Below are 19,923 nucleotides of genomic sequence, written 5' to 3' on the forward strand. Positions count from 1 at the left end.
TAAGATCAGAGCAGAACTGAAGGAGATAGAGACACAAAAAACTCTTCAATAAATTAATGAATCCAGGAGCTGGTTTTTTGAAAGGATCAACAAAATTGATAGACCGCTAGCAAGACTAACAAAGAAGAAAAGAGAGAAGAATCAAATAGACGCAATAAAAAATGATAAAGGGGATATCACCACTGATCCCACAGAAATACAAACTACCATCAGAGAATACTATAAACACCTCTATGCAAATAAAGTAGAAAATCTAGAAGAAACGAATAAATTACTGGATACATACACCCTCCCAAGACTAAACCAGGAAGAAGTTGAATCTCTGAATAGACCAATAACAGGCTCTGAAATTGTGACAATAATCAATAGCTTACCAACCAAAAAGAGTCCAGGACCAGATGGATTCACAGCCAAATTCTACCAGAGGTGCAAGGAGGAACTGGTACCATTCCTTCTGAAACTATTCCAATCAATAGAAAAAGAGGGAATCCTCCCTAACTCATTTTATGAGTCCAGCATCATCCTGATACCAAAGCCAGGCAGAGACACAACCAAAAAAGAGAATTTTTAGACCAATATTCTTGATGAACATTGATGCAAAAATCCTCAGTAAAATACTGGCAAACCAAATCCAGCAGCACATCAAAAAGCTTATCCACCATGATCAAGTGGGCTTCATCCCTGGGATGCAAGGATGGTTCAATATATGCAAATCAATAAATGTAATCCAGCATATAAACAGAACCAAAGACAAAAACCGCATGATTATCTCAATAGATGCAGAAAAGGCCTTTGACAAAATTCAACAACACTTCTTGCTAAAAACTCTCAATAAATTAGGTATTGATGGGACGTATCTCAAAATAATAAGAGCTATCTATGACAAACCCACAGCCAATATACTGAATGGGCAAAAACTGGAAGCATTCCCTTTGAAAACTGGCACAAGACAGGGATGCCCTCTCTCACCACTCCTATTCAACATAGGGTTGGAAGTTCTGGCCAGGGCAATTAGGCAGGAGAAGGAAATAAAGGGCATTCATTTAGGAAAAGAGGAAGTCAAATTGTCCCTGTTTGCAGATGACATGATTGTATATCTAGAAAACCCCATCGTCTCAGCCCCAAATCTCCTTAAGCTGATAAGCAACTTCAGCAAAGTCTCAGGATACAAAATCAATGTACAAAAATCACAAGCATTCTTATACACCAATAACAGACAAACAGAGAGCCAAATCATGAGTGAACTCCCATTCACAATTGCTTCAAAGAGAATAAAATACCTAGGAATCCAACTTACAAGGCACATGAAGGACCTCTTCAAGGAGAACTACAAACCACTGCTCAATGAAATAAAAGAGGATACAAAGAAATGGAAGAACATTCCATGCTCATGGGTAGGAAGAATCAATGTTGTGAAGATGGCCATACTGCCCAAGGCAATTTACAGATTCAATGCCATCCCCATCAAGCTACCAATGCCTTTCTTCACAGAATTGGAAAAAACTACTTTAAAGTTCATATGGAACCAAAAAAGAGCCCGCATTGCCAAGTCAATCCTAAGCCAAAAGAACAAAGCTGGAGACATCATGCTACCTGACTTCAAACTATACTACAAGGCTACAGTAACCAAAACAGCATGGTACTGGTACCAAAACAGAGATATAGACCAATGGAACAGAACAGAGCCCTCAGAAATAACGCCGCTTACTTACAACTATCTGATCTTTGACAAACCTGAGAAAAACAAGCAATGGGGAAAGGATTCCCTATTTAATAAATGGTGCTGGGAAAACTGGCTAGCCATATGTAGAAAGCTGAAACTGGATCCCTTCCTTACACGTTATACAAAAATTAATTCAAGATGGATTAAAGACTTAAACGTTAGACCTAAAACCATAAAAACCCGAGAAGAAAACCTAGGCATTACCATTCAGGACATAGGCATGGGCAAGGACTTCATGTCTAAAACACCAAAAGCAATGGCAACAAAAGCCAAAATTGACAAATGGGATCTAATTAAACTAAAGAGCTTCTGCACAGCAAAAGAAACTACCATCAGAGTGAACAGGCAACCTTCAGAATGGGAGAAAATTTTCACAATCTACTCATCTGACAAAGGGCTAGTATCCAGAATCTACAATGAACTCAAACAAATTTACAAGAAAAAACAAACAACCCCATCAACAAGTGGGCGAAGGATATGAACAGACACTTCTCAAAAGAAGACATTTATGCAGCCAAAAGACACATGAAAAAATGCTCATCATTACTGGCCATCAGAGAAATGCAAATCAAAACCACAATGAGATACCATCTCACACCAGTTAGAATGGCAATCATTAAAAAGTCAGGAAACAACAGGTGCTGGAGAGGATGTGGAGAAATAGGAACACTTTTACACTGTTGGTGGGACTGTAAACTAGTTCAACCATTGTGGAAGTCAGTGTGGTGATTCCTCAGGGATCTAGAACTAGACTAGAAATACCATTTGACCCAGTGATCCCATTACTGGGTATATACCCAAAGGACTATAAATCATGCTGCTATAAAGACACATGCACACGTATGTTTATTGCAGCACTATTCACAATAGCAAAGACTTGGAACCAACCCAAATGTCCAACAATGACAGACTGGATTAAGAAAATGTGGCCCATATACACCATGGAATACTATGCAGCCATAAAAAATGATGAGTTCATGTCCTTTGTACGGACATGGATGAAATTGGAAATCATCATTTTCAGTAAACTATCACAAGGACAAAAAACCAAACACCGCACGTTCTCACTCAAAGGTGGGAATTGAACAATGAGAACACATGGACACAGGAAGGGGAACATCACACTCTGGGGCCTGTTGTGGGGTTGGGGGAGGGGGGAGGGATAGCATTAGGAGATATACCTAATGCTAAATGACGAGTTAATGGGTGCAGCACACCAGCATGGCACATGTATACATATGTAACTAACCTGCACGTTGTGCACATGTACCGTAAAACTTAAAGTATAATAATAATAAAATAATAATAATACTAATAATAAAATTAAAAAATTCACGCTAAAAAATAATACAAAAGATCGATGAAATGTAAAGTTGGTTTTTGAAACGATTAACAAAACTGACAAATAATTAGCTAGATGAATCAAGAATGTAAATGGTCCAAATAAAATCACCAACAAAAAAGGAGACATTGCAACTGATACCATAGAAATACAAGTGATCATGAGAGACTATTATGAACAACTATATGCCATCAAATTAGAAAATCTAGTGGAAATGGATAAATTCATGTATACATGCAATGTGCCAAGATTGAACCAAGAAGAAATAGAAAACCTGAATAGACCAATTATAAGTAATGAGATTGAATCTTGTAATAAAAAGTCTCCCATCAAAGAGAAGCCCAGGACCTGATGACTTCATTGCAGGATTCTACAAAACATTTAAAGAACTAATAAAAATTCTTCTCAAACTCTTCCAGAAAATTGAAGAGGAGGGAATTCTTCTAAACTTATTCCACAAGACCAGCATTATGCTGATACCAAAACTAGACAGAGATACAACAAGAAAAGAAAACTTTAGGCTAGTATCCCCAATGAACATAGACACACAAAGCCTCAACAAAATGCTAGCAAACTGAATCCAGCAACACATTAAAAAGATCATTCACAGCCAGGTGTGGTGTCTCATGCCTGTAATCTCAGTGCTTTGGGAGGCCAAGGCAGGAGGATCACTTGAACCTAGGAATTCAAGACCAGCCTGGGCAACAGAGGGAGATCCCATTTCTGCAAAAAATTTAAAAATTAGCCAGGCATGGTGGCATGCTTCTATAGCCCAGGTACTAGGGAGGCTGAGGTGGGAGGATTGCTTGAGTCTGGGAGATTGAGACTGCAATGAGCCATGATCAAGCCACTGTACTCCAGTCTGGGCAACAAAATGAGACCCCATCTCAAAAAATAAAAATTAATTTAAAAGATCATTCACCATTATCAAGTGGGATTTATCCCAAAGTTGCAAGAATGGTTCAACATATACAAATCCATAAACATGATACATTACATCAACAGAATGAAGTATAAAAACCACATGACCATCTCAATAGATACATAAAAAGGATTTGATACAATTCAACATCCCTTCATAATCAAAACACTCAACTAATTAGTTATAGAAGGACCACAGCTCAACACAATAAAGGCCATATATCATAAGCCCATAGCAAACATCGCACTGAATGGGAAAAAGTTGACAGCCTTTCCCGTAACATCTGAAACAAGACAACGATGCTCACTTTCACCACTTTTGTTCAACATAGTAATGGAAGTCCTAGCCAGAGCAATCAGGCAATAGAAAGAAATAAAGGACCTCCAAAATGGAAAGGAGGATGTCAAATTGTCCCTGTTTGCAGATGATATCATCATATATACAGAAAACCCTAAAAGCTCTACCAAAAAACTCTTACAACTGATAAACAAATTCAGTAAAATTGCAGGATACAGAATCAACATACAGAAATCAGTAGCATTTCTATATGCCAGCAACAAGCTAGCAGAAGAGAACACACAAAAAATGAAAAGATGTCTCATATTCATAGATTTGAAGAATAAATATTGTGAAAATGATCTTACTACCAAAAGCAATCTACAGAGTCAATGCAATCCCTATCTAAATACCAATAACATTCTCAACAGAAATTTAAAAATCCTAAAATTTATATGGACCCACAAAAGACCCTATAGCCAAAGCAATCCTGATTGAAAAGAACAAAGTTGGAGGCATCACACTGCCAGGTTTCAAAAGATACTATAAAGCTATAGTAACCAATACAGCATGTTACTTGTGTAAAAAACAGATTCATATACCAATGGAACAAAATAGAGAACCTAGAAATAAATTCGTGTATGTATAGCCTACTGATCCTTGACAAAGGCACCAAGAACATTTATTGAGGAAGAGACAGTCTTTTCAATAAATGGTGCTGGGAAAATTGGATATCCATATGCATAAAAATGAAACCAAACCTGTATCTCTCACCATATATAAAAATCAACTCAAAATGGGTTAATGACTTAAATATAAGACCTGAAGCTATGAAACTCCTGAAAGAAAACATAGGAGAAATGCTTCAGAACATTGGTCTGGGCAAATATTTTATGGAGAAGACCTCAAAGGCACAGGCAACAAAAGCAAAAATAGACAAATGGGATTATATCAAACTAAAATCTCCTGCACAGCAAAGAAAACAATCAACAGAGCAAATAGACAGCCTGCATAATGGGAGAAAATATTTGCTAACTCTTCATTCAACAAAGGATTAATATCCAGAATATATAAGGAACTGAAACAATTCAACAGAAAAACCCCCCAAATAATCCAGTTTAAAATGGGTAAATGAGCTGAATAGACACCTCTCAAAATAAGAAATACAAATGGCTAATAGATTTATTTCTAAAAATGTTCAACATCACTAATCATGAGAGAATGCAAATTTAAAACCACAATGAGATATGATCTCAACCCGGTTAGAATGGCCATTATCAAAAAGTTAAAAAATAACAGATCCTGGCGAGGTTGTAGAGAAAGGGGTACTCTTATCCACCATTGGTGAGAATGCAAATTAGTCTAGCCATTGTGGAAAACAATATGAAGGCTCCTCAAAAAACTAAAAATAGAACTACCATATGATCCAGCAATCCCACTACTGGGTATATATGCAAAGGAAATGAAATCAGTATATCAAGGAGATATGTGCACTCCCATATTTATTGCAGTACTATTCACAATACCCAAGATATAGAATCAACTTAAGGGTCCATCAGTGGGTGAATGAAGAAAATATGGTATATATACACAATGGAATACTCTTTAGCCATAAAACAAAATGAAATCTTGTCATTCACAGTAACATGGATGAAACTGAAGGTCACTATGTTAAGTGAAATAAGCCAGGCACAGAAAGATAAATACCACATGTTCTCATACATGGAAGCTAAAAAACATTGATCTCATAGAAGCAGAGAGTAGAGTAGTGTTTTTCCTGGGGGGTGGGAAGGGTAGGGGAGAGGAGAATAGCCAAAGGTTAGTTAATGGATATAAAAGTACAGTTAAATAGGAGGAATAAGGTCTAGTGCTCTATAGCACTATAGGGTGACTATAATTAACATCAATTTATTGTATATTTTTGAAAAGTTACAAGAGTGAATTTTGAATGTTCCCAACACAGAGAAATGATAAATATTTGAGGTGATGGTTATGCTAATTACACTGACTTATCATTACACATTGTACACATATATTGAAATATACTCTAGCCCATAAATATGTATATTTATGTGTCAATTAAACATAATAAAAAAGAAGACAATGAAGTTGGATCTCTACCTCACAGCATACACAAAAATTAACTTAAAATGGATCATAGACCTAAATGTAAGAATTAAAACTATAAAACTCTTAGAAGAAAACTCAGGAGTAAAGCTTTGTGATCTTGGGTCAGACAGTAGTTTCTTAGATAAAAGCAACACAAGAGAAAATACATAAGTTGAACTACATCAAAATGCAAACTTTTATTCTCAAAATGATATTCTCAAGGAAGTGAAAAATCAACCCACTGAATAGGAGAAAATATTAGCAAATCATGTATCAGATAAGGGACTTGCAAATAGAATATATAAAGAATTCATGCAACTCAATCATAAAAAGACAAGTAGCCCCATTAAAATATGAGCAAATGATCTGAATAGACATTTCTCCAAAGAGGATATATAAATGGCCAATACATACATGAAAAGATGCTCATCATTAATTATTAGGAAAATGCAAATCAAATCACAATGAGATATCACTTTACACCAACTAGAATGGCTACATTCAAAAAGACACATTAATAAGTGTTGTCAAAGATGTGGAGAAATTGAAACACTTATTATTCCTGGTGAGAGTGTGAAATGGTGTAGCTGCTTTGGAAAATTGTTCGGCAAGTCCTCAAAATGTTGTAGAGTTACCATATGACCCAGCAATTCCACTCCTAGTTATAGACCCAAGAGATATGAAAACGAATGCCCACACAAAAAATTGTACACGAATGTTCATGTAGGATTATTCATAATAGCCAAATATTGAAAACAATCAAAATATTAACCAAGTAAATGGATAAAGAAAATGTGATATCTTCAAGCAGTGGGATATTATTCAGCCATATAAAGGAATGAAATATTTGATGCATGCTACCACATTGATGACCCTTGAAAACATTATGCTAAGTGAAAGAAGCCAGCCACAAAAGGCCAAGTATTGTGTGGTTCCAGTTATATGAAATGTCCAGAATAGGCAAATCTGTAGAGACAGATTAACGATTGGCTAGGGCTGGGGAGGTGAGTGAAGCAGAAAATGAAGAATGACTGCTAATGGGTACAGTATTTCTTTTGGGAGAATAAAAATGTTCTAAAATTAGACTGTTGATGATTGTGCAACCATGTGAATATACCAAAAACATTTAACTGTGCAGTTTAAATGGGTGATTGTATGGTTTTAAAATTATACTTCAATAAAGCTAAGTTTGGGTGCTTTTATAAATCTTTATGCCCAGGCTGAAACTCAGACCAATGAACTCAGTCTCCTGGGATTGAACCCATGCATCAGTATTTTTTAAGAGTTCTTCAGGTGATTGTATTATGCAGCCAAGGTTGAGAATCATATTTGAATCAGCCCTAATCCAAATAAGATTTTAATTTAAGAGACTCCAAAAGAGTTGAGATCCCATGTGGAAGGACTCCGGGAGGCTTTCTCAAACCATGATACCTCAAGTGTGGTTCTGAGACCAGCAGCATCAATGTCACCTGGGAAACTGTTAGAAATGCAGATTATTGGGCCCCATTCAGTTCAAGTACATCAGGATCCACAGTTTAACAAGCTCCCCAGATGATTCATATGTACATTAAAGTTTGGGAAGCACTGCTTAGGAGCAGCGGTTCCCATGCTTGGCTGCACATTGGAATCATCTGGAGAGTCCAAAAGTACCAATGCTTGGGTTCCACCGCCAGTGATCTTACGGGTATGAGATGCAGCCTGTGCATCTGGGGTTTAAAAGCTTCCCAGGTAATTCTAATGTACAGCAAAGTTTGAGAATGAGTACTGCAAAAAACAAGATACCTAATGGCAAATAAGATGGTTAATAACATTTTCTTATTTTGTTTTTAACAGAAGGATAGAGGAACATGCATAAGAAAGTGGAGATTATTGATATCAAAAATTTCCAGAGGAGTGAGGAAGGGATGGGAGTGAGACAACAATGGAAAATGTTTGCTCTAAAAAAAAAAACAGAGGGAAAAAAAAAAAAAAAACCAGAAAACTCACCACACACCAGGCATTTTCCTTCTAAATCCAAGAGAGGGATCTTTCATGTGATTATTGGAGACTACTCAAATTTAAGTGGCCAAGAATTTGTGGGTTCTTAAGAGGGTCTTTAAATTAATGCCGAAAACATATGGGTATTTACTGAACTTCCCTTTCTTTGAATTTATAAAGAGAAAGTTTATTAATATGGTGGTGAACATTTCTTCCCAAGCTGTGTACCCATGTCCAGCTTCTTCGGTCTGGGGAAATTTTAACTCCTCAGTAGACAGTGGGCCCTGCACAGGGTCTGGGGCATGCTCTTCCTATATATGGCATTCAGCCCTGAGGATTCTCCTCCCCAGCAATCAGCCATGTCTCTCTAATGACCATTGTCTCTGCCATTTACTGGTCTTTTCAAAATTATGACTCTAAAATATCTCCTAGGCAAAATTATGAGGCTTGCAGAGTTAGCTTTGAGACTTCTCATCACCCACCCCTTCCTCTCCTTCCGACAAGCTCCATTTCTGTCCCATGCCCCCAGATTGTCTTCTCCAGGTGACTTGAACCCACCTTCTTGGTTGCAGTATCAGTACACTGTACCCTTGTCTGCACTGAAATTAACCATGCAGTTTCTGTGCCTTCTTGAGTTGATGTGTGTGTGTGTGTGTGTGGTGGTGGTGGAGGGTATAATTACTTGAATCTGTGTTAATAAAGTGTTAACTATTAACAGAAATCCACAATCCCTCTCTACCTCCCCCTCAGGAAGTCCCTAATGGTGTTTGGTCATTGTTTCAATCACTTGTCATATATTGTGTTTTCTTGGCCCATATCTCTAACCACATCCTTATCAAAATATTCTGATGAGTGCATTTTAAAAGTAGAATGACAACATACTTAAGATAGTTGGAGGGGTTGGCTCCTATTTGCATCATGATGATTCTGCCTATGAAGATTTTTCCTAACAATCAGCTAGGATTATACACAACGCTTGGTTTCAAAAAATCATCTCATCGTATTAAATTTACTTATTTTAAAATACCTGTGACTCTTCTGAATAATGAAAAAAATGACATGAATGAAGAGTATGTATATAAACTCTCTCTAAAGTTATTAGGAAAATGTTTTTATTTAATTGTGCCTAATATTTTGGGGTATTACAGTGAACTCTACTTTTAAAGCTGCGTAGTTATGTATTAATATACTGGCCCTGAAATTTTTGAGTTTTCAATCTATAGTCCAGAAAAAGCCTTTATTTTTAATAGTTGCCCTAAAAATTTAACACAAAAGTTTTACTTAGCTAAATCTAAATTTAATCAGTAGCTTTACCCCACTTCCAAACAATATAAATACTTTAAAATGCTTTCATTTGATTTCCTTTCCTTGCTTGCTATTATTTTCCAGGATTTTAACTCTGTTTGCTTGGTTTTATTTGTTTGTTTGTTTTAAGACAGAGTCTCACTTGGTCATCTAGGCTGGAGTGCAGTGGTGTGATCATAGCTCACTACAGCCTTGAACTCCTGGGCTCAAGGGATCCTCTTGCCCCAGCCTCCTGTGTTGCTGGGACTACAGGCATGCACCACCATGCTCAAATTATTATTATTAGTAGTAGTAGTAGTAGTAGTAGTAGTAGTAGTAGTAGTACAGACCAGGTCTCAGTATGTTGCCTAAGCTTGTCTCAAACTCCTGGCTGGCCTCAAGGGATCCTCCCATCTCAGCCTCCCAAAGTGCTGGGATTATAGGCGTGAGCCATGGTACCTGGCATACTTGTTTGGTTTTAAGCCCACAAATTAGACATCATCATCATTCTATTTAGATTTTCTCATATTTACCATTTTCTTTACATATCATTTCTACTTCCATTCAGAGCTTCTGGGATCAAACCATAGTTCCTGGCATTTTGGACTGGTTGATATTCTCCAGGATATTCAGGCAGTTAAGTGTCTCTGAAAGAAAATGAGAAAAGAAAGGTCCTGGGAAATATGCCCCACCACCACCCCTGCAGTGCTGCCGCTGCTGTCCCAGGACCGTGGGCACCCCTGAATGTTTCTCTTCCACTCTCTCTGATCACTGTGATTTATGGAGTAGAGGGGGACAATGACATCTTATAGAATACCAAAGTTAAATATGCTCAATTTAAGGAGCTGTTATTTATTCAGAGATCGTGTCTTTCCTACCTTTTTTGCTGTTAACTTTATTTTATAAAATAATGGTGATGGTAGTTGAAGTTTGTTATTTTGTTTTGTTTTAAATTAATTCATTAAGATTTGTTTTTATATTTCCTTACTTGGCAAATACAAAGTTGTGAATCACAACCCAGATTTTTTGAAATTGTATTGGGCATTGAAATCCCAAACCACTGCTATCAACAGCTAACTGTGAGTTTGGGGTGTGGACACTGGGACACCTGAAACCATGTCTTGGTTACGTCAGGAGCCTTATTGATTATTTATATTATGTATGAATCCTGTGGTGTTAACAGTACTTTGCAACCTTTAGTACTTAGCTGAACTGTATTAGATTATCAGGGAGTCCTCAGTACACCCTCAATGATTTAAATTGTTTTTAGCTACTTCTGTAAGGCTGAGTCTACACTAGCAAAATGACCTGGGTGCCTATTGTGCTCCCTACATACATCTGGTGATGTTTATGCTCCCAATTTCTTAAGAACACTGCTTTGAGAGTCACACAACCGAATATTCTACCAATAACTTACTATGTACCTTCATCATTTGTAAGAAGAGGGGGTTGAACTAAGCGATCTCCAAGTCACTTTTCAGCACAAATGTAGGTTGTGATTGTATTTGTGTGTACACATTTTTTAAAGCCTTAAAGAGATCTAGGTATTTCTCATGTATTTATATTAAATCTAAGATCCGTGTTGCAAATTTGGACATGGAGGACATTAATTTTTCTGATGTAGGTTACTCTTTAAGAGGCATGTTGCATCTGTAATATTGGTGCCACCATTTTGGCAGATGCAGTTTCTTCATTTACTTGTAAGTGTTCAGTATGAAGTCTATATGAGGTGACTTGAGTTCTCATTTCTCTGGTGTAAAAAATGGTCATGTTTAAATAAGGCCACAATATTTATTTCAAAGGGTCCCAGAATCATTTTTTAAAATATCTTCATATGCTTGACACTGAAGTTCTTATGTAAAGGGTTCGGTCAATGTAAACAAACGATGACTGCTTGAAGATGCACCAGCCGTGATTGTGGAGACCTCCAAATTCATGACAGAGTTGTTAACTGGCAGGTTTGTTATTTCCTATAAGTACAAGGAAGGGAAGTATTAAAATAACTCATGCCCATTAGAGAGAGGAAATTAACATTCCCTTAAAAATTGTTTTCCAGTGAAGGAAGCCCATCCCCCAGAATTGAGCTGCTGCATAATATTGACCCGAACTTCGTGGACTCTTCACCGTGTGAGTACCAGTGCATTGCTACTAGATTAAATCTAATTGGCCCACCAAGGTGGTTTGATTACCTAGTGTGTCTCTAGCCTAGCTTTCTCTTTTTTCCTGAGTTGCTATAAAGGTAAACAGTTCTTCGGGACATATCTCCCACTCATCTCAGAGGGCAGTGTGCTGTGAAAGGAACACCAGCTTATGAAACAAGAAAGGTGAATTCTATTCTTGCTCTGCCGCTTACTAGCCTTTAAGCCATTGAACTCTCCCTGCCCCAGCCTTCCCCATTTACAAAAGAAGAACTCATGGCATCTCTGAGGCTCCTTCTCACTGTAGATGTCATGTTGCTGCCCTGTTCTTACCTGAGAGCTCCAGAGCCACCTTCCAGAAAACTCACAGTCAGATAAGCCACACTTGGGTTCCAGGGTAGTGTGAGCAACCACATTATCTGATTGGGCTGGTCAGGTACTGCCCAACACCTGCTGGGTGTCACAAGTGTGACTTTCCTAGCAGTCCTGGAAGTGATTCCGCTTGATTCTGCCTCCTGCCTAAATTAACCTGTAAAGAGCCTTACCATTTCCTTCAGGGCAGGCATGCATGTAGTGCTTCCAGATCACAACGGACTGTAATAGGCCTGTATAAATACCATGCGAGTGGCCCTAATGCCCTCAGCATAGTGAGTTTGGGCATAGAAAGCCTTAGCAATTAGACCCTTCACCCAGCTTTCATCATAATGCTCATCTTGCAAACAGTGCCCTTATACTCCCTTATTCACATGGGGGCTCCCATCCGCTCCTTTCTGGACATACTGCTGCCCCCTTAGTTCAGGCTCTCCTTACTTCTTTGTTTTTTCCAAACTGCATTATAGCTCACCACAAAATATTCTCATTCAGAGATTCCTGCTCAGAGAATTACCCCACAGTCATTCTAAATGTGTCACCAGGCACTCGGGCCCCACTTGCCCGGCCAGCCTCACTCCAGGCACTCCTTGTCATGTTCTCACTTCCTAGACACTTGTCATCTCCATGCAGATCATCGTACTGTCATGAATATGCTTTTCCCTATGCCTGAAACACATTTTCCCTACCTCTCTATAATCTCTCTCATCCCTTAAAAACCCAGCCCCATGTCTCCCTCTGTGAATGCTTTCCAGAGCCCCAGAAGAAGCAGTCACTCCTTCCTGTGTGCATGTGTCTCCGTATAGCATCCCTCACATGTTCGTGTTTGTGCCTGCATTTCCAAGCTGAGAGCTCCTGGAAGTCAGCATCTCCTGTATTTTTTTTTATCCTTGTCAGTTAACACAAATACTGGGAGCTTGCTAGGCACTCAGTAATGATTACTTGATGACTCAGTGGACAATTGGAGAGTTGAGATGCAATAAAGACCAAGTGGACACATTAAGACCTGGACAGGCAAGGGCCCTGAGACAGGCGAGAATGGCTACATCGTGGAGAAATTTCTATTTCTTTTGGAGTAAACGCATGTCAGTGAGAGAGGCAAGGGGAAGGTTTGAGCCCTAAGGACTGTAAGAACAGTCTAGATTTGTGCTGTCCAGTATAGTAGCCACAGGCCACATGTGGCTGTCAGGTACTTAAAATATGGCTAACTGTGGATTGAGATGTGCTGTGAGTAGAATATATACATCCTATTTTCAAGACTTAGTACACCTATGTATTATATGCATACAATATTATAGATTTATTATTTGTTGAAAGGATAATACTTTGGATATATTGAATTAAATATATTGTTAGTGTTTTACTTCTCTCCTCTTCCTTTCTTAATGTGGCTAATAGAAATTTTAATTTTAATTAACTTACATAAGTGACTTGCATTATATTTCTATTGGCCTAAAAACCCCTTCTAGAAGGTGCTAGGAAGTAAGTTGATCAGCTGAGCTGATCACAGAGCTGTGAATAGTTACTGTGAGGCTACATCAATGACTCCTAAACTTTTCTCTACCCCAGTACACCTAAGAGATACATTTCAGTCATATCAAAATCTCTAAGGGTGGCTGGAAGAGAGTAGTGGGGAGGCAGGAATGGCTTTAAAACTTTCTGAGTAATTTAATTTAATGCACTGCAAAGCCCAGTATAACCTAGGTCTAGGGGATATGTGGAATATGCCACCCACATTATAATGGTTGTAAATGTCTTTACCTGCTAAATTCCACCTACAAATGAAAAACCTTAAGACCCCTCACTCACTAAGCTGTATTTTGGTTTGGCATTTGAAGTAGGAGCTTGAGAACTATACTCCTATGTGATATGGTTGGGATTTGTGTCCCACCCAAATCTCATGTAGAATTGTAATCCCCCATGCTGGAGGAGGGGCCCGGCGGGAGGTGACTGGATCATAGGCATGGATTCCCCCTTGCTGTTCTTGTGATTGTGAGTGAATTCTCATGAGATCTGGTTGTTTGAAAGTGTGTGGCACCTCCCCCTTCGCTCTCTTCCTCCTGCTCCAGCCATGTAGGACGTACCTGCCTCCTCTTCACCTTCTGCCATGATTGTAAGTTCCTGAGGCCTCCCCAGCCATGATTCCTGTACAGCCTGTGGAACCCTGAACCAATTAAACCTCTTTTATTTATACCTAGTCTCAGGTAGTTCTTTATAGCAATGCAAGGACGGACGAATACACTAACCACAGCACTGTGTGCTGCAGGGTTCTTGGTGCAACTTGCTGTGCTTTCTCCTGTCTTACCTAAAGGGCCCTAGCAAAATAACAGCACAGGCAAAAGGTTTCTCCAGAGTAAAAGTTGGTAAGAGCATGGAAATTAGAATAGAAAATTTTCCTAATCTTGCCACCCATAGACTGTAAGGACATTTACTTCTCTTGGACTCAGTTTCCTATGTATTATGTGGTAGAATTATAAGACCCAGTACTGCCGCCACAAATTTAGGCATCCTCTTTGGCCTTCTGCTGCTCTTCCTTCCCTCTCTGGAGCCCACCCAGGCCTTCATGTTGGCTTCCCTGCCAGCCTGGGACTCCTGCTCTGACTCCTGCAGATAACGAAGGACATTGTCAGCTCTTGCAAGGATGTAGAACCACATTCACTGTTGCTTCACATACACAGGGCGTTCTCTGCTGTCTGTGCCTGCAGGTAGCAAGGTGCCACCCACCTCCTCACACATGGCAATCCCATGGGCCTTTTCTGCCCAGTTTTTATATTCACTTCACTCTACTGAGAGGCAGAAGAAGAAACAAGAAGAGCTGTCTTTGGGTGCCTGCTCATTTTTAGGATGATGATACAAGCCCGTTTCCTTTTCTATGCAATTCATTTATGAGGAAAAATTAAATCCAGCTATAAAAAAACATGTACTTAGGGGACAGCCAAGTCTGGATATCATATTCATAGAGCACAGAGGCTTTTGTGGAGTTAAATCAGAAGCAGCCAATCTCGGGTGTAAACTGAGGGTTGAGAATGGAGTCAGTGTTATCACAGAAGCATTTCTGTGGTTTCTCACTCCAGCTCTTCCCAGATCGTTGGTGCTTACTGCGGGAGAAGAAGGTAGCATTCCACCTCCACCTTCCCTAAAGCCACTTCGTCAGTTTCCTCACCTGTGGAGTAAAGAAGGAATTAAATGATCTCCAAGGTCCCTCTGGCTTCAGTGTTCTGTGGGTCTCTATATGAATGGGACCTCAAAGGAGCAAATCTGCTTACTCTGCTTCTCTCCTTTTTCTGCCTGCTAGAAGGAGTGTGTCCATTGATAAGCAGTGATGTTGCCAAAGGTATGATCATAAATAGATAAACACAAGTGAAAATGCTAGAAACATTATATGCACTAGAGGAATTTGAATTATTTTATGAGTTTCTTATTACTACATCCTGGCCACCTTTCTGATTTCCGTTCCGAAACATCACCGTATCAATCCGCTTTTCTATCTCCTCTTTCCCTTAGTGGGTCATCCTGGGGTTTGTTGACCAATGTCTCCTCTGATTGTGAATCATACGAATAGGCATTATGCACTTCCCAGGAGATTTCTGCCCTCTGCCTAGCACCACATGCCCCCAGAAGCTGGCCTCTTGGATTTCAGCAGCTACACCTCCCCCGCTCCCTGCCAACACACACCCCATTCCCCTAGTCAAATTATAGGGTGCCCAGAGGCCCATCCTGCTGGTGGAGTCAGGATTTTTTTCATGGTCACATGCACACGGTAGGTTGTGGCTTGGATACTAACAGTAAAAATACTCAAAGATCGGCACAAAATATTGATACACGTACACATTCACAGAGAAACCTGCACACACACCAGGGGTCACCAAATCTCTCATAGATGAGGAGATTCACCATTCTGCAGTAAAGCATAAAGTCTCAAGGATGCATACGTAAATTATACCATTAGGATGACTACAATTTAAAAAATAAAGAAAGAAAAGGAGAGAGAGTGGAAAAAGGAAGGAAGGGAGGGAGGGAGGGAGGGGAAAATAAGAATTGTTGAGGATGTAGAGAAATTGGAACCCTTGTTCACTGTTAATGGGAAAGTAAAATAATGTAGCCTCTATGGACAATAACATTGTGTGATTACTCAAAATATTAAAAATAGAATTATCATAGGATCCAGCAATCCCACTTCTGAGTATATACCTAAAAGAATTAAAAGCAGGGGCTTGAACAGGTATTTGTACACTCATGTTTGTAGCAGCATTACTCAGCATTACTCAGAACAGCCAAAAGGTAGTAGCAACCCAAATGTCCATCAGTGAATGGATGAATAAACAAAATGTGGCGCATATATATATATATACACACACACATATATATATACCATGAAATAGTATCCAGCACTAACAGTGAAAGAAATTCTGATACATGCTACAACATGGATGAACCTTAAAGACATTATGCTAAGCAAGTCACAAAAGGAAAAACTATATGACTCCACTTACATGAGGTACCTAAAGTGGTCAGATTCATAGGGACAGAAAATAGAATGGTGGTTGCCTGAGGTTGTGGGGAGGGGAGAATGGGGCATGATTGTTGAGTGGGTGTAGAGATGGATGGTGATGATGACAGCATAACAACGTGAATGTATTTAATGCCACTGGACCATACAATTAAAAATGGTTAAGATAGTAAATTTTATGTTGTTTGTATTTTACCACAATTTAAAAATATAAAAAATAAATAAAACGTAACTTTCCCTCCTTCCAAAACTGAAGAGAAACTGCATGAGAATAGGGTCTCTATCTTTTTCATTTACTGCCATATGCACAGTAAGGTCTCCGTAGCACAGAACCTAACATCATAGTAAGTTGTTGGGTTAATATCAGTAAATATCTGCTAATGAATGATAAACAGATCAACCTGTCAAAGTCATTGTTTTATTGTCTTACAGCCTTTCCTGAGCCTAAAAGTACCTCCAGATGGCCACTTATACTCCTTTTAAACCCCAAACCTACCTTTTGTGCCTAAGTAAAAATAACTTAGAAGCTACAAGTCACTTATTAAGTTGTAATTGACATTATATACAGATGTTTGAAACTATTCATTCAGCTTCTAAGTGCCCACCCTCATCGCTCCCTGCATTGAAAAGATCGGCCAGAAAAGATGATGTGGGATTTCCCTGCCCAACTTCATCCCTTTTCCCAGACCTCCTCAACAGACAAATAGAGATTTATAAAGCCTTTGCCTCTGGCCTGGCTCGGCCTGACTTCCCTCTGAGTCTGGGGCTCTGCCTCTTCTTGCTGTTCTGAGTTCTGTTCTGCTCCTGTTTTCTGGGATGTTCCCTCTGGTTGTTTCATCATTCACTGGTTATCTCAGTGCCCCAACCCTAGCTCTGCTTTTATCCCCTTCCTCCCTCCCCTGCCTCCCAGCTTCATGACCTGTGTCAGAGTGTGGGATGTAATTGCTTTCCTGTGTGCTTTGAGGAGACTTTTTATTCATTTTTGAAGGCTTTGTTCTGAAGTAACCTTGGAAGTGCTTTGGTCTCTGTTCAGATAGTACCCTTCTCTTTTCCTTTGTTCCCTTCTGAGAGAACTCCTAAGAATTATTTATTCCTCCATGTCTTTAAAATACTTCTTTCTAGTAGGCTGATCTGTCTTTGTCCAGCAGCACAGAGTGGCCAGTGTAAGAAACCCGTGAGAGAGCCTGGGGAATAGCACCATTGAAGCTGATTAGTGGGAAAGCCTGGAAACCTCTAAAGTGGTGGGGAACAGCCATAATCCCAGGGTAGGCACGAGGTCCTGCAGGTCTGAATTCAGCTCTACATGGTTCCAAGGAGAGCTCCAGCCCCAAATTCCACACTCCTGCAAGGCCCCAGCAAGCATGGCTCAGACCACAAGGAGAACTGCTTCAAAGGCATTATTTTGCCTGAGGAAAAACATATACACCTATCCTGCAGGTGCCGGGCTTGATCTTGGCTGTTCTGCAGTAATGATCCTGCCCCATCTGAGACCACGACTCACTTTGGAAGTCAGACGTGGCATTCTATGATGGCTGGAACACACATATCCAATCATGTAACATAGGTATATATATTTAAAACGTACACACACACAGGAGACACACAGATTCTGCTGGTAGAAGCTTGATTATAGATGAAGGGCAGTGACAGATGTTAGCATTTTCCACCCCACCAAAGGCCAGCTCTTCAAAGTGATTCCATACAGCTTTGTTACTATTTCATTTAAAGGCCCTCTTCTCTTTAAAGTTTCTAATGAGATGTTATTTCTGCTCATGATTACAGGGTGAAAGAACAGCCTTCTTCCCACCCTCTCCTCTCTCACACACACATTTTCGGTGGTGCAATTGCCAAATCCATGCTTGAGATCCAAGAGTCGTCCAGGTTGGAATGCTTGGAGCTGCTCCCTGTTTCCTCCTCAGAGCGACATTCAAAGCCATTTCCCAGTATTATGTTGCCATTTCCAAGATTGTTTATTCAGTAAATAAATAAACGATGATGGCCTGGGATGCATGAGGTACTGTTATAAATACTCGAGATCAGTTAGGCTAAAGCCAAACCTAAAGGTCTGGCTAAAACCCAGTCTGGAAGAGTCTGGAAGAGGGCATGGACACAGCCTCTCCCCACTCTGCTGGAAGGCTTTTGGTGGTTCCCAGCTGTCCACTAGCAAGCCCTCCTACAACGCCCACCATTCAGCACCATTGCAATGTCCTCCTTCAGTCCTGTTTATCTCCCTTGTTGCCCTGCCCCTTCTGTAGAGTTCAGTGCACATTCCTACTCCTCTGTGAAGCCATCTCTGATTCTTTTGAACTTGAGTCCCTTGAGTTTCTCTGGAGCTTCCCAGGACAGTGAGCTCTTGCTGCCTCATAGTGCAGTATTTATATTCACGTGTTTTCCCCATCCGGAGCTATAAGGAGAGCAAGGCTTCATTGTATAGTTCTCTCGGTGTCTTATGTATAAGAGATTAATACATATTGAAAGAATGCATGCTAATAAATGAATAATTTATCATCAGCTGATTCACTTAGAATCAGTCTAATGAGAATAATAGTAATTTCATACATCATTTTCAAGGCATTTTTATTTCTTTTTGGGTATATTAGAGAAGTAGTGACACAGAGGCATCTTTCTTTCAGCCTGAAATTAGATATTAAGCAGAATCAAGAGTTAGGGGGAATGCATGGGGCTCACCCTGCTACAGATTGCTCAGCATTGCATAGAATGCCAGAGGCTAAGGGCCCCTTGGCAGTTTGTTCACTCTTTATAATCCAAGTGAAGAAACTGAGGCACCAGGTCATGCATGCTGTTAAATATCAGAGCTGGAACTCAGGGCTGTTCAGACCCGGCATGTACATCATGTCCTACTGATTTCGCAGGTCTCATCGCTTTGTGTCCTACCCTTGTCTTGTGGGAGAAGGGCACCCAGATATGAGTTATGATCATCTCATCTATATAATAGCATGTTGATGGGACATGACTCATTTAAAGGAGGCTGGAAAAATGGGTCGAGTAGTCACATTAGCCTTGCTAGATTCACATGTAATCTGACTCTGCAGATGGTGGTAGCTTCTGCTTGCAGAGCTAGTCATGGAAGCCCTGTCAGTGCCTTGTATTCACTCCACTGGAGGGTGCTGGGGGGATGAGGGAGCTGTGTGTGGGGTGGGCAGTGTCACCTAGTAAAACAGGTAGAGTTGGGGGTGCCAGAAAGCCCTGGGTTTTATTCAATACCAGGTCTGACTTATTTCCTGTGAGCTTGTGGGTAAGTTCTTCCAGCCA

At 39.8% G+C, this 19,923-nt stretch overlaps 1 protein-coding gene across 3 annotated transcripts in view; it reads left to right on the forward strand.

The window, feature by feature from the left end:
• Positions 1-19,923, forward strand: part of ARSB (arylsulfatase B) — a 205,893-nt gene that overhangs the window by 127,732 nt on the left and 58,238 nt on the right. For 2 of the 3 annotated variants that reach the window (XM_009448969.5, XM_009448971.5), the window contains one exon: positions 11,690-11,760. In XM_009448969.5, the coding sequence (XP_009447244.4) occupies positions 11,690-11,760 (71 nt within the window). Of the gene's footprint in view, positions 1-11,689; positions 11,761-18,432; positions 18,656-19,923 lie in introns of those variants that run through there. The other variant, XM_009448972.5, reaches the window with a different exon arrangement.

This window comes from Pan troglodytes, chromosome 4, assembly GCF_028858775.2.
Source record: "Pan troglodytes isolate AG18354 chromosome 4, NHGRI_mPanTro3-v2.0_pri, whole genome shotgun sequence".
In the NCBI taxonomy this organism is placed as follows: Eukaryota; Metazoa; Chordata; class Mammalia; order Primates; family Hominidae; genus Pan; species Pan troglodytes.